This window comes from Oncorhynchus keta, chromosome 19, assembly GCF_023373465.1.
Source record: "Oncorhynchus keta strain PuntledgeMale-10-30-2019 chromosome 19, Oket_V2, whole genome shotgun sequence".
Lineage (NCBI taxonomy): Eukaryota > Metazoa > Chordata > Actinopteri > Salmoniformes > Salmonidae > Oncorhynchus > Oncorhynchus keta.
In genome coordinates, this window is record NC_068439.1 from 46,562,665 (window position 1) to 46,578,271 (window position 15,607).

The 15,607-nt window shown below is 42.1% G+C and overlaps 1 protein-coding gene across 3 annotated transcripts in view; it reads right to left on the minus strand.

The window, feature by feature from the left end:
* LOC118398375 (syntaxin-binding protein 5) overlaps nucleotides 1–1,162 on the minus strand; it is a 157,639-nt gene extending 156,477 nt beyond the window's left edge. For all 3 annotated transcript variants that reach the window (XM_052470656.1, XM_052470655.1, XM_052470654.1), the window contains exon 1: nucleotides 621–1,162. In XM_052470656.1, the coding sequence (XP_052326616.1) occupies nucleotides 621–761 (141 nt within the window). In that variant the 5' untranslated portion in view covers nucleotides 762–1,162. The remainder of the gene's footprint in view (nucleotides 1–620) is intronic.
* Between the last annotated feature and the right edge of the window lie 14,445 nt (nucleotides 1,163–15,607).

Genomic DNA, 15,607 nt, shown 5'->3' on the forward strand with positions numbered 1-15,607 from the left:
GGGACCCAGCGATTGAGATGTTCATCCATTAGAGATGTTCATCCATTACAATTATGCAAGAAACGGGTTGTTTAATCCCAACCCCTCTGTGTGACAGTTCATGCGAAGTGCAGATGGCATGAGCGATGAAACCAGTCTATTTGAACGGAAGGGGGATATATGTAGGCCTATGCATTTACTAGATCGTTATAAAGGTAGGACTATATAGGCTAATGCTGGGATGTATAGAAACAAACGCTAAATTATGATGGAAAGCCTATTTTATATTGGTAGATCTCTAAACGCATTCGCCATATGCGCATTTTACAAGCTGGGTTAACAAACACTGGGAATTGACAGATGGCGTTGCCTATGAAGCAAACTATATTATCATTATTATAACACCTTTACATAACAGATGTTGATGAAAAAGACCAGGCAAACGCAGGTGGTCAGCTATAGTAGTTTAACCGTTCATCAGATGATAACAGATGTAGGCTATCAATAATAATAGGTGGCGGCGCGTTAAGTAGTCTATCAATATCGAGAGACGCGGCAGCCAATATGCAGTAAGAAAATAGAGACGTTTGATACAGAAATGTTTGATACAGCTGCATAATAAATGCATCTGACTCGCCCACCTTGCAGAGTTGAAAATTCTCGGACTGAAGGGTCTCCTGCATCAAATTGTTCTCCTGGGTGCCCGACTGGCCAGATGAAGCCGAGGAAGACGCTTGCTCCTTTAGGCCGTCCAGTACCTTCCTGATGTTAAACTTCTTCATTTTACCCCAGAAACACTGCGACGAAGACGGAGCACAGAATTGAAATCACCAGCGCAAGATAAGGGGGTAAAGCCACTCTCTCGCTCTCTTCTGATTTCCTTCGTAAATCTCACATTTTAGATTGTATTTTTACCGCAGTCTCCATGGTGAAAAGGGTTTCGGCCGCACACCGCTCGGGTCGGGCTCGTTGACGCGCAATTTGGAGTCGATTCTCTATTTATTTGTTGTGTGGCTATGTGCGTCGGTGTAGTCTTCTCTGACTCTGTGTCCCACTGCGTCTACGCTGCTCGCTCGCTCTCTCCGTTTTTTCTCCCCTCCCCTCTCTGCTCAGTCAACGCGGAACGCAGCTGCAGCGGTGCTTCTGCGCATTTCAGCAACCGGATATTTGATATAGAAGCGCCTCTGCTCCCGTATACATCTCCTTCTCTGCCCTTGCTACAGAGGCAGGATTTCTCTCTCTTTCGCTATCTCGCTCTCTTCCTTTTCTACCTTATTCTCTCTCCCACCTCTTTCTCTGTCTCTCTCTCATTCTATTTCGCACACACACTGAGGGCAGGGTGAACAGCACCTGGTGATATTTGGATGCATCAGGGCAGACAGACAGGGCAGGGTGAGACAGACAGACAGACAGACAGACAGACAGACAGACAGACAGACAGACAGACAGACAGACAGACAGACAGACAGACAACCTTAATCACCTTGACAAGGCTTGGCTGTACATACGCCCCACATCAATATTAAAACACCACACTTATAGCTCATTCATTATCCATGGTGATCACTGTGGGGATTTTATTTGAACCTTGCTTTATTTTCACTGTTTCTCATGAGAAGAGAACAATCCCTAAAGGATGCTAAGATCCCCAAAAGCTTTGTGAGTCGCTCTCATGCCTGACTGATATTGCGTGGGCACCTGTGGACTGTCTGTTGGCACACACGCACCAGGCGCCTATGGCACACACACTGAAGTAGACACTGAAGCACAGTGGTGGAAGTAATGGTTGTGTTTACACTCCCGAGTTCCACACCTGATACCTCCTGCTCTGCTCTGTTCTGCTCACCCTGCTCTGCTCTATGGTGTGAAGCTATCTCTCTTTCTCTCTCTCTCTACCTCTGTCTTTGCTACCACCATTCTTGTCTTCTCCCCCTTTCCTCTCCCTCTATCCTTCTCTATTCTCCCTCTCCCATCCTTATTGTTTGGCTTAACCATCACAGCCTTCCCAAGCTCCAGATAGATCATTATTACATACAGTGGTAGTGCACCTGACGGGCCTTACTACACACCAAAATCAATGGAGTACATTTAACTCTGAAAGTGTAAACTGTACACTATTTTCAGGGAACATAAGAGTCCGACTGTACTGGTATTACATGAACACTTTTGAAAGTGTTAAAGACTTAACTATGTTGCATTGTTCACCATTTTACTATTAAAGTGTTTAAAAGGAACTCAATTGTGGTGTTTGCATAGCTCTACTAGAGTAATATACAACACCTACATTTTAAAACATAGCACTTGATTTATACTGAACACAAATATAAACACAACATAAAAAGTGGTGGTCCCATGTTTCCTGAGCAAAAATGAAAAATCCCAGAATTTTGCCAAATCAAATTTGTTTAAATCCCTGTTAGTGGACATTTTTTCCTTTGCCAAGTTAATCCACACATCTGACAGGTGTGGCAAATCAAGAAGCTGATTCAATAGCATGGTCATTACACAGGTGCACCTTGTGCTGAGGACAATAAAAGGCCACTCTAATATGTGCACCTGTTCCGGTGGAAAAATATTTTGATGCGGGGCGCCGTCCTCAGACAATCGCATGGCACGTTTTTGCTGTAATAGCTACCGTAAATCGGACAGTGCAGTTAGATGAACAAGAATTTAAGATTCCAGCCGATATAAGACACTTATAGGTACATACATGTTTAAAATCCATATTATTTCTGATTATTTATTTGAATTGCGTGCTCTCCAGTTTCCCCGGAAGTTGTTCTGCTAGCGGGACCCCGAGCCTTGAGAAGTAGTCCTGGGGCTTTCACCAAGTGAGTTCCTTGGCAAATGTTATAATTAAAATTAAACTCCCATGACATTACATATATCATAAGGCCTTTCTTATTGGCCTAGTTGATGGCCTAGTGGTGTTCGGAAACTCCTGGATTACGGGATAGGATATCCAACAGTTTGAATATTTATGCACTCGCAACGTGCATTCAGAATGACTTTCAGGGTTAGGATACTTAATACAAAACACTACCTAAACCATTTAAACTGGAACAACCATTTCAGTAAAGGGTGAAATAAATCTAACTAATTGATTAGATTAGTTTAGAAAAAATGTGTTATTCATCCTTCTGTAACATAAGACTAATAAATTAATCAATGTACAGTACATGCAAAAACACACATATTTAAAAAAAATCTACCTGCAGTAGAGCATGCTGGGAAGTATAATAATGATCAGTGTGGTTTTGATTAGACTGGTTTACTCTCCACACTGTAAAACAATAACTATAGTTATTAACACCAGCACTGGGGGTTCTTTTACACCACTGAGTGTTAATTTCACATTTACACCGTACCTAAACTAGCCGTGCGCATGTGCCATCATGCGCAAATAGATTTTGTCCCCCCACACCAAACGTGATCACGACACGCAGGTTGAAATATCAAAACAAACTCTGAACCAAAGATATTAATCAAAAAGCATTAAACATTTATGGCAATTTAGCTAGCTAGCTTGCAGTTGACAGCTAATTTGTCCTATTTAGCTATCTTGCTGTTGCTAGATAATTTGTCCTGGGATATAAACACTGAGTTATTTTATCTGAAATGCACAAGGTCCTCTGCTCTTACAATTAGTCCAAACATAAAACGGGTCAATCAAATCATTTCTAGTCATCTCTCCTCCTTCCAGGCCTTTTCTTCTTTGGACTTTATATGCCGATTGGCATCTAACCTTCATAGTTACCACGACGACCGACCAAACTCAGTTCATCTTTCAATCATCCACGTAGGTATAACCAATGAGGAGATGGCACATGGATATCTGCTTCTATAAACCAATGAGGATATAGGAAAGTCACAAATAGAACTGACTTCTATTTTAAAGCTTGGCAACGCAGACGCTCATTGGCGCACGCGAGCAGTGTGGGTGCAATAATTGAATAACATGTACAGTTGAAGTCGAAAGTTTACATACACCTTAGCCAAATACATTTAAACTCAGTTTTTCACAATTCCTGACGTTTAATCCTAGTAAAAAAAACCCGTCTTAGGTCAGTTAGGATCACCACTTTATTTTAAGAATGTGTAATGTCAGAATAATAGCAGAGAGAATTATTTATTTCAGCTTTAATTTCTTTCATCACATTCCCAGTGGGCCAGAAATGTACATACACACTATTAGTATTTGGTAGCATTGCCTTTAGATTGTTTAACTTGGGTCAAAGGCTTTGGGTATCCTTCCACAAGCTTCCCGCAATTAAGTTGAGTGAAATTTTACATTTACATTTAAGTCATTTAGCAGACGCTCTTATCCAGAGCGACTTACAAATTGGTGCATTCACCTTATGACATCCAGTGGAACAGCCACTTTACAATAGTGCATCTAAATCTTTTAGGGGGGTGAGAAGGATTACTTATCCTATCCTAGGTATTCCTTAAAGAGGTGGGGTTTCAGGTGTCTCCGGAAGGTGGTGATTGACTCCGCTGTCCTGGCCCATTCTTCCTGGTAGAGCTGGTGTAACTGAGTCAGGTTTGTAGGCCTCCTTGTTCGCACACGCTTTTTCAGTTCTTCCCACAGATTTTCTATAGGATTGAGGTCAGCGCTTTGTGATGGCCTCTCTTATACCTTGACGTTGTTGTCCTTAAGCCATTTTGCCACAACTTTGGAAGTATGCTTGGGGTCATTGTCCATTTGGAAGACCCATTTGCGACCAAGCTTTAACTTTCTGACTTATGTCTTGAGATGTTGCTTCAATATATCCACATAATTTTCCTGCCTCATGATGCCATCTATTTTGTGAAGTGCACCAGTTCCTCCTGCAGCAAGCACCCCCACAACATGATGGTGCCACCCCTGTGCTTCACGGTTGGGATGGTTTTCTTCGGCTTGCAAGGCTCCCCCTTTTTCCTCCAAACATAACGATGGTCATTATGGCCAAACAGTTCTATTTTTTGTTTCATCAGACCAGAGGACATTTCTCCAAAAAGTACGATCTTTGTCCCCATGTGCAGATGCAAACCATAGTCTGTCTTTTTATGCCGGTTTTGGAGCAATGGCTTCTTCCTTACTGAGCGGCAATTGAGGTTATGGCGATATAGGACTCGTTTTACTGTGGATGTAGATACTTTTGTACCTATTTCATCCAGCATCTTCACAAGGTCTTTTGCTGTTGTTCTGGGATTGATTTGCACTTTTCTCACCAAAGTACGTTCATCTCTAGGAGACAGAACGGGTCTCCTTCCTGAGCGTTAATGACGTCTGCGTGGTCCCATGGTGTTTATACTTGGATACTATTGGTTTTACAGATGAATGTGGCACCTTCAGGCGTTTGGAAATTGCTCCCAAGGGGATGAACCAGATTTGTGGAGGTCTACAATTTTCTACATTTTGTTTTTCTTTTGATTTTCCCATGATTTCAAGCAAAGAGGCACTGAGTTTGAAGGTTGGCCTTGAAATACATCCACAGGAACTCCAATTGACTCAAATGATGTCAATTACCCTATCAGAAGCTTCTAAAGCCATGACATCACTTTCTGGAATTTCCAAGCTGTTTAATAGCACAGTCAATTTAGTGTATGTAAACTTCTGACCTGCTGGAATTGTGATGCAGTGAGTTATAAGTGAAATAATCCGTCTGTAAACAATTTTTGGAAAAATGACCGTGTCATGCACAAAGTAGATGTCCTAACTGACTTGCCAAAACTAAACTATAGTATGTTAACAAGACATTTGTGTGGTGGTTGAAAAAGAGAGTTTTAATGCCTCCAACCTATGTGTATGGCAAACTTCCCACTTCAACTGTACGTTTACATTTATTTTGCGACGCGAGCGGTGTGGTCAGCATGTTACAGAGTGAATTTAACTTCAGAATCAACACTAGAAATGTTACACTGAAAAAATCCCAACACTGGCCAAATTGCTGTGTTGTGCTATTCATAGATCCAGATGTCTGATGTGGCTGTCTGCGTATTTTGGGATGAGATATAGTGGTTAGTACGCTATAGTACACACCAGGTGAATGCTACACATTGGTGGTGGGTGAGGTGAGTTGACAATAAATGTGCGGAAGTAACATTGTCAGTTCAGGAGTTATATAAACTGTTACACTGTTATATTGTAAAAATGCCACCCAGTTATTACATTAGCATTGCATTGGTAGAAGACAGTATTGAATAAGAAACAAAGACAAATTGTGTGCAAATTATATATATAAGTATATCAATATAGTCCTGTTGTGATTTATATTTGCATAATGAACTCATATTGACCCCCTCCCAACCCAGCCTAATAATATCCTTCCGTTATAGAATAGATTTAAAGAGCAAAGAAAACAGGCGCTTATTAGCTATTCTGTTCCCTGTGTGTGTGTGTGTGTGTGTGTGTGTGTGTGTGTGTGTGTGTGTGTGTGTGTGTGTGTGTGTGTGTGTGTGTGTGTGTGTGTCTGAGAAACGAGATACCTTCCGCCCACACACATGCAAGGCCACAGCGTGGGATGGAGGGCCCTTGGTGACTGTTTCATCAGTGATTTAATTTACCACCATTGTGTCATTGCCATTCATCTTGCTGCTGTGTGTGTGTGTGCGTGCGTGTGTGCGTTTGCCCGTTGCATTCAGAATCAGACTGCTGTGTGCTTTGATAAAGCCTTCCATTGACCCAGCGCTGCATTATTCTCTTTGAGACTGGCAAAGTGCAAGGAAGGGGGAAGAGAAAGAAAGGGTGAGAAATAAATTAAGAGGGGTGGGGCATGGACAGAGGTGTAACATTCTGTTTTCAGTCTAGGTGTGTTATTTTTAGAACCTCAATCAATATTTGATTATAGTTCAAGGTCATCTGATGTCACTAATTTGCCTTTCTGCATATTGACACATGACAGTCCCTCTCATAAACAGAGCAACTCATCACATCTTGGATCTGAATGGCCGACTGTGATTAAACCCGAGGACCGGCTTTTAATCGCAGGACATGTACGGACCAATCCCATCACAATAAATCATCCTGGCCCTGGAGCACCCCATCTGTCATCAGTTAGCAGAGTAACCGTGGGAAATATACAAATACACAGGGATCTGTGTTTCTGTACAACATATTGTATGTCTAATCTAGTGGTAATCCAACGCCAGGGGTTAGGATGAACCATAGACATGTATACATCATTGGGGTCAAAAGGGCAGGCTCTTTGGCACTGCAGCACTATACATTAAGACCAACAACACCATCATAACACCATCATGTTGGTCATTTGTGTAACAGATGACTTGGTACTTATCTGTGGTGGCATCATGTACAGGCTTTTTACTCTGATAAATCTCTCTAACATCGACATCTTAATGGAAACTCAATAACAGGCAGTATAACACCCAATAGGACGTATGTATAAGGACGAGTAAGCGCTATCCTGGGCAAAAACACATTGGCTTTCATATATCATTTCAACATATTTCAACAAAAATATATAATTTCAACATATTTCAACAAAAAAATAGCCTAGTGCGTAGTTATAACGACAAAGACTACACTTACGGTAATTTACTGGCAGTCAGTTACCTGTAAGATACTGTAAAAAAGAAAGGGAAAAAAGTATAGTATTGTAATGACCTGACTAGATCATAAAGGATCAATTGTCCAGACAGAGGATTGAGTTTACGAATTGACGGTTTATTAAACCAACTTTACACAGGCTACTGTTTGGCCGTAGCCCACGCCAAATAAATGAAAGATAACCCACAAGCCAATCGTGACCTTCTCTTGTGAAGCCAAGGCGTAAGAGAGAGAACAAAGGCTAAACCTTAACTTCCAATGCTCCATCCCCCTGCACAACCCCCCTCCACGCCACTCCGCCAACCGCCAGGATGCCCAGCATCAGAACATTCCAGGCATTCCCGTGATTGGGAGATAGCAGGTTGATTGGCATGTCGGACTGGGTACTGGTAAGTACAACACAACCCCCTACTAGCCTAACACATAACACACAGCTGTCTGTGCGGGCCGCTACAGTATGTTACAATACATTTCCAAAACATTTGGTTTAACAGCACATTACTGTAAAGGGACAATGACAGGCCACAGGTTAAATGGTGTATGTGAAAATCTGGGACAATGCCAGATCAAAGGGACGATGGGAAGCCTCTATTTGTCATGCACTGAGACAACATATTACGCTAGAGAGGAGGTTTGAACGACCTTTCTACCTTAAATGACAGGTGCAGTTAATCTAGCTGATCACAACACACCTGAGTACAGAGCCTTATGACCTCACCATCCCACCGGCACACTGCCATCAACCCACAATGCACAGCAACGGACCCTAACGAGGGATAGGACACCTCGCTCAGATACGCAATATGTAGTCATATACGCACACACATTCTGAGCCTCAGAGGATTTAAAGGGTATCCTTTAACGTGGTTCCCGTATGCAGGTTTAAATAGCAGATTTGGGCACTGATAAACTACATTACAACGCAGTGGCTGTACAGTAACATGACATCAGAGCTCAGGATCTGTGCTTCACATCACAGTATGGATTTTGACTGTCAGCCTCTCTGAACTTGAGCAACGCAGTCGTGAGTGAGAGAAGTGCTGTAATTTAAGAGGACGTGATGTATTTAGAAAGATGAGATGTTGAGGATTATAATAAATACCTATGTCATGGAAGCAAGGCAAACACCCGAGTCCAAATGTGCACATTTCCATATCATAAAATGAATTTTACTGTGTCAACGTTTATGACACGGCATCATACCCTGGGTTGTTCTGAACAGAATAAGCCTATTTATGTTTGTCAATTGTGAAGAAAATTCACTGCGGAACACTCACCGAACACTTTTCTATGCGCACAAAATTACGATCGGTTTCTCTGAATTGACGAACACTGTAAAATCCTATTTCATAATTTAGCTGGCAACAGAACAAGCTTTCAAATGATGCTCACCTGACCCAGATTTATAAACGGGACGTTTTTTGTATTGTTTAATAAAAAATAAATCGTGTGATGGCGAGGACGCAGGGTTGTGTTCCAAACAAAACGACAAGTGTGCGCTTGCGAGGAGAGCTCAAAAAAAGCATATTTGAGTCATAAAAGTGCATTGGAATGACTTCGGAACTGTGCACACTTCGGAGAGGTGTGCGGCCACTTGGAGACACCAGTTAGTCCTCTCACTCAAACCCTTGCAATATTTTTAGTTTTATGTTGCGCCAACCCTAAAAAAAATTTGTGGGAATATTCTTATCATCCCACACGGCACAGATGTCAATTCAACATTTACTACACGTAGATTCAACCAGTGTGTGCACAGTGGGATGTTACTGAATGCATCCAGAGTATTTTCAGATGTCGTCGTCAACAGATGCGGCGAAAAGTACCTAGTGTACAAAACATTAGGAACACCTGCTCTTTGCATGACATAGACTAACCAGGTGAAAACTATAATCCCTTATTGATGTCAATCAGTGTAGATGAAGAGGAGGAGACTGGTTAATTAAATACATATTTTTGAGCCTTGAGACAACTGAGACATGGATTGTGTGTGGTGTGTCATTCAATGGGTGAATGGACAATATAGTGTCTTTGAACAGGGTATGGGAGTTGGTGCCAGGCACAAGAAAAGCAAGAACTGCAATGCTGCTGCGTTTTTCACACTCAAGATTCCTGGGTGTATCAAGAATAGTCCACCACCCAAAGGACATCCAGCCAACTTGACAACTTTGGGAAGCGTTGGAGTCAACGTGGGCCAGCATCCCTGTGGAACGCTTCTGACTCCCCGATGAATTGAGGCCGTTGTAAGGGCAGAAGGGGATGTGACTCAATATTAGGAAAGTGTTCCTAATGTTTGGACATTCAGTGTAAAATGCACATAAAATAAGCAGTGTAATGTTTGGATTCGGTCTTGTGTCAGGTGAACTGTTCTCTCAACTTTGGCCTAATACCTTTCCCATAATCTCCAAACTGTTCCCTTTCAATTCTTATGCTTTTCATATTATACATCGTCTTCTGTACGAAACATTTCAATTTAGCCCTATCCGTATATCCAAATTCCCACAAGTGTAAAGGATTAATGAGTCGCTGTCCTTGAGGGAGCACTTAATTGTCTGTGTGTGGTTAAATAGGGGGATGTTTCAATGTCATTCGCGCTCTGATTACGTGTGTGTGTGTGTGTAAATGTGTGTGTCACCCAGTATGGGAGATATCTGGGTAAATGACACCCCCTATGGTCACACAGAACCAGTGGTGCAGTGATGCCTGGAGAAGAGGTCCACCCAGCGAAGGCGACCTGTGTGAAAAATTATATTAGAAACAGTGACATACACTCAGAATGATCTCAAATTATAAATCCCATATTGGTCTTTCATAGTCAGGTCAAGCTGTGCAAGTAGGCCTGCTATTGAAACAGATAAATGAGTCTCAACTGAGTCAGAAATTCACACGTTTCAGATGTATATTCTTTTTATTCAGGTTTCTGTTCTGAAAGTCAAACAATTTTAAAAGAAACAACCAAATTGGATGTTATAAGTCCATGACAATGCTTAAACCACATCAGGAGACCACTTGAGGTCTGGGAAAAAAATAGAACACGTGTTTGAGTGTAGCTACCATTTAATTCAGTGTAGTTACCATTTAATTAAAGTGCACAGGCACCTAGCACTATTTGGTTAGCAGTGTCTCTGCAGCACATGAGATGAGAGTTTGCAAAACAAATGGCCACTGGATTGATGCAAATAATCATGACATCATTCTGCCAGATCGGCTACTTTGTAGCTAGCTTTGTCTCACATTTAATTGAGACGGTTATTAGGAAAGCCTTTCCATCTACCAGAGTACAGTTATGCCTGTCATTAGCTTCACTATATTTGTCCTGTTCCTTAATTGCTCAAAACCTGGACGTTTTACTTCATATTATGAGGCATGTCTTACCTTGCCTCAATGAGGCCTTTATCCACGATCCCACCATAGAAACGTGGAGGCAATTATTTTCTAAAGACTTCCCCATATGCTTTCTCCTGTTCTATTGCTTTTCCATATTTCATTGTCTAGCAGCCAAAGGCATTATCCTGGTCATATTAGCAGCCCATGATAGGAATGTTGAAGCATGCAGAAACTAACGGTTTTTACCATGCATGTCCATTTCCAAGTATGTCCATGAAACCGTTCGGGTGTGCATTTTAGAAAGGCATTATCCCACAAATTGCATTTTGGAACATTCACGCATAGGCCTACCGCGGTGTGCACATATTCTGCACCTAAATGATCAACATTTTAAGCGAAACATTCTGATCTGTTCCATCAGCCTTATTCGTTGATAGGCGTATACCTCCGCTACACTACTTTGATACGCATCATCGGGATTAAGAAGTCAGAATGCGCAATGCTCACTGAAAAATAAGTGTGTATAGGGCGTATACATGCGTGCACCCTCTACTGCACAGAACCTCATAACTCTTCATAAGTGATAAAGGAGATTAACGGATGGAGGCATAGATATTTAAAAACATAATAAAGCCTTCATTAAAACCATGGCACTTTTCATGACACCCAGTTTAAATAACCAGCCCAATAATGACTTGTGCCTGTTTGAAGTTTCACTGACAGAGGACAATATTTACCTCCAACAGAGAGGAGAGATATATGGAGTCACAGGATTCTTTGATGCTGACCTGGTAAAAAGGCGAGTGCTTGTTTAACAAGGATAGGTCCAATCAGATTAAAATGGATGATTGCAAAAGGTGAGTGAAATATGCAGCTATGAATAGTAACAACCCAGAGATGATGGCGAGACGGAGATGGGTAAAGAGTGTGCATACGTGGGAGTGTGTGTATATGAGAGAGCGAGCGAGAGAGAGAGAGAGAGAGAGAGGTGTTTGGTTTTGTGTGTGTAGATAGGGGCTTGGATTGGATTGTGTGTGCATCTCTGCGTGTGTGTGTGTGAGCGTCTCTTTGTGTTTGTGTTTGTGTGTGTGTGTGTGTGTGTGTGGGTGCGTGCGCCGAAGTGTGCATTGGAGCAGCAAGGCTCGGGGAATGGACGTGATGTGACACTGGCTGGCTAGTCTGCTCTACACTCAGGGCGGCACAGCTGGTATCAGTGCCAACAATCAGCAAAGGCGATAGGACTCCTATCAACAGACAACTCCCTGGGAGGAGACAGACGCTATGATTAAACTAAAGGGCACCGGTAATGTCATTAACGTGGTGACACAGGGCTTTCAGGGGAGCACATTCACACTGAGAAACTGCAGTCAAAGGAGCCAAAATGAAGGAGGGTTCTGAGGTAAGCATAGGAGTGATGCCACCTGTCGGAAGACAATACATGAAGAGCTGTTTTAAAGAACCAAGTTGGAGATAGGTAAACTGATGTCCTCTTTTTGTCATTCATTGACTTTGAATCGTTTCTTTGCTACAGACGAAGGGGTATACAAAAATGGGATCCTTTCAATTGTCATCGAAGGCAATAGAAGGCATTAACTGGAAATTGATTCAATTGATTGAACACTGCCCATGATTTTATTGAGTTGACAGGAATTAGTATGACATTGACCACCAACTGTGTTGATAACTCAGCAGGATTTATTTTCTGTCCCAGAGGCACACACAACTGGCAGATAAAGGAGTTAGAGGAGGAGGAGAGGAGTGGGTGGAGAAATATGATGCTCACCGCATGCCTCTCTGGTCCTTCGCACCCTGTTTATCGCTGTCCCCGGCCGTCGATAATGATTATCAATATATGACAGTTTGGCATTCGACCGCCACTCCTCTGGGAAACTGGCCCGTCCTCCACAGGGTTCAAACGCACTGATCAACAAGTAAGTTCAGCAATCTCTGACCATGACCGAACCGTGTGTGTGTGTGCCCCGAGACATAAACAATATTCCTGGCTGTGGCAATTGGAACAGGTGCCTACAGAGTGAATTGACCTCCATGGATAGCTTGGATGGTTTTACCCAATGTCCTTCATAGACACTTAGAGTGATTGGGATTTCTAGTATGTAAAGTGGCTGAGGAAGAAAGAGGGTTGGAGATTGCAAAGAAAGAGCGGGGCCAAAGGATTACATTCAGGTAAGTAATTTAGAAGACACTCTGATAAGGAGTCTAATAAAGAAGACTGAAACAACCTCATGATTCCAGCATGTAATGTAAACATACATGTACTGTAATTACATCTTCAGAAAACAGGTTAGGGGGAGAGAGTATTCCACGCTCCGTTCGATTTACATCCATAAACCAAATTTCATACCTCACACTGAAGCCTACGTGTCAATAATACAACTCTAATCTTCCAGATGTGGAGAGATATGAAGTAATCTTCCAAAGACATACAGCAGAGAGATGTATGAATTAGGAAACAATACCTGAAGATATTGTGCAGAGAGTGTTCTTACCAAGGCCCTGTCTCTATCTATAGTGACTCCCAGGGCCTCTAGTGGTAAATCAGGGGCTTAATTGTAATCGGTTTTCATTATGGTTCCTACGTCCCACGGCGGGGAAACTCAGCTTTATTGGCAACTTGACACCTCTCAGCTCAAGTGTAAAATAAGGCATGTCTGTTGCCGGTCAAACGCAATCACCACTAATGAGAAGCAATTATGTTACAATATAATGGCCTGCCTGTCTGAAATTATTTAATGAAAAATGTGTCATCTGTCTGTTCATCCATTCATCTGTCAAGGCCTGAAGTGAACGCACACACGCAATAACACATAAGGAATCATGTAGTAACCAAAATAGTGTTTAACCAACCAAAATATATTTTATATTTGAGATTCTTCAAAGTTTCCACCCTTTGGCAGCTTTGCACACTCTTGGCATCCTCTCAACTAGTATGTAAACATTATTAAAGTGACCAGTGTTCTATGTCTAGGTACATAGGGAGCAGCCTCTAAGAACAGTCTGATGGCCTTGAGATTGAAGCTGTTTTTCAGTCTCTCAGTTCCAGCTTTGATGCACCTGTACTGTGTCATCTTACATTCATAATCCTAGAGTGCCTTGCGAAAGTATTCGGCCCCCTTGAACTTTGCAACCTTTTGCCACATTTCAGGCTTCAAACATAAAGATTTAAAACTGTATTTTTTTTGTGAAGAATCAACAACAAGTGGGACACAATCATGAAGTGGAACGACATTTATTGGATATTTCAAACTTTTTTAACAAATCAAAAACTGAAAAATTGGGCGTGCAAAATTATTCAGCCCCTTTACTTTCAGTGCAGCAAACTCTCTCCAATATTGAAATGGAAGGAGTATCAGACCACTGCAAATCTACCAAGACCTGGCCGTCCCTCTAAACTTTCAGCTCATACAAGGAGAAGACTGATCAGAGATGCAGCCAAGAGGCCCATGATCACTCTGGATGAACTGCAGAGATCTACAGCTGAGGTGGGACACTATGTCCATAGGACAACAATCAGTCGTATATTGCACAAATCTGGCCTTTATGGAAGAGTGGCAAGAAGAAAGCCATTTCTTAAAGATATCCATAAAAAAGTGTAGTTTAAAGTTTGCCACAAGCCACCTGGGAGACACACCAAACATGTGGAAGAAGGTGCTCTGGTCAGATGAAACCAAAATTGAACTTTTTGGCAACAATGCAAAACGTTATGTTGGGCGTAAAAGCAACACAGCTCATCACTCTGAACATACCATCCCCACTGTCAAACATGGTGGTGGCAGCATCATGGTTTGGGCCTGCTTTTCTTCAGCAGGGACAGGGAAGATGGTTAAAATTGATGGGTGGAGCCAAATACAGGACCATTCTGGAAGAAAACCTGATGTCTGCAAAAGACCTGAGACTGGGACCGAGATTTGTCTTCCAACAAGACAATGATCCAAAGCATAAAGCAAAATCTACAATGGAATGGTTCAAAAATAAACATATCCAGGTGTTAGAATGGCCAAGTTAAAGTCCAGACCTGAATCCAATCGAGAATCTGTGGAAAGAACTGAAAACTGCTGTTCACAAATGCTCTCCATCCAACCTCACTGAGCTCGAGCTGTTTTGCAAGGAGGAATGGGAAAAAAATTCAGTCTCTCGATGTGCAAAACTGATAGACATACCCCAAGCGACTTACAGCTGTAATCGCAGCAAAAGGTGGCGCTACAAAGTATTAACTTAAGGGGGCTGAATAATTTTGCACGCCCAATTTTTCAGTTTTTGATTTGTTAAAAAAAGTTTGAAATATCCAATAAATGTCGTTCCACTTCACGATTATGTCCCACTTGTTGTTGATTCTTCACAAAAAAAATACAGTTTTATATCTTTATGTTTGAAGCCTGAAATGTGGCAAAAGGTCGCAAAGTTCAAGGGGGCCGAATATTTTCGCAAGGCACTGTATATTCCCCAACCCCTATCCTAACCTTAAGCCTAAATCCTAACCCTAAAATAGCTTTTTTCCTTGTGGGGACCGGAAAAAATAATTTTCCTAGTTTTACTATCCATGTCAGGACTTCTGGTCCCTCTGTCCCTAAAGTGATGTTTGATCTCCTGAGTGACAGACAGCTGCCAATCCCACCCCTGATGTGACTGACAGTCTTCCTCGCTCTCCTGTCTCTTCCTGTTCTACCCCAGGAAGCAGCTGGACGATCGATGGACAGAGCACAGGGATTTACCACAACATGTCTCCACTCCACT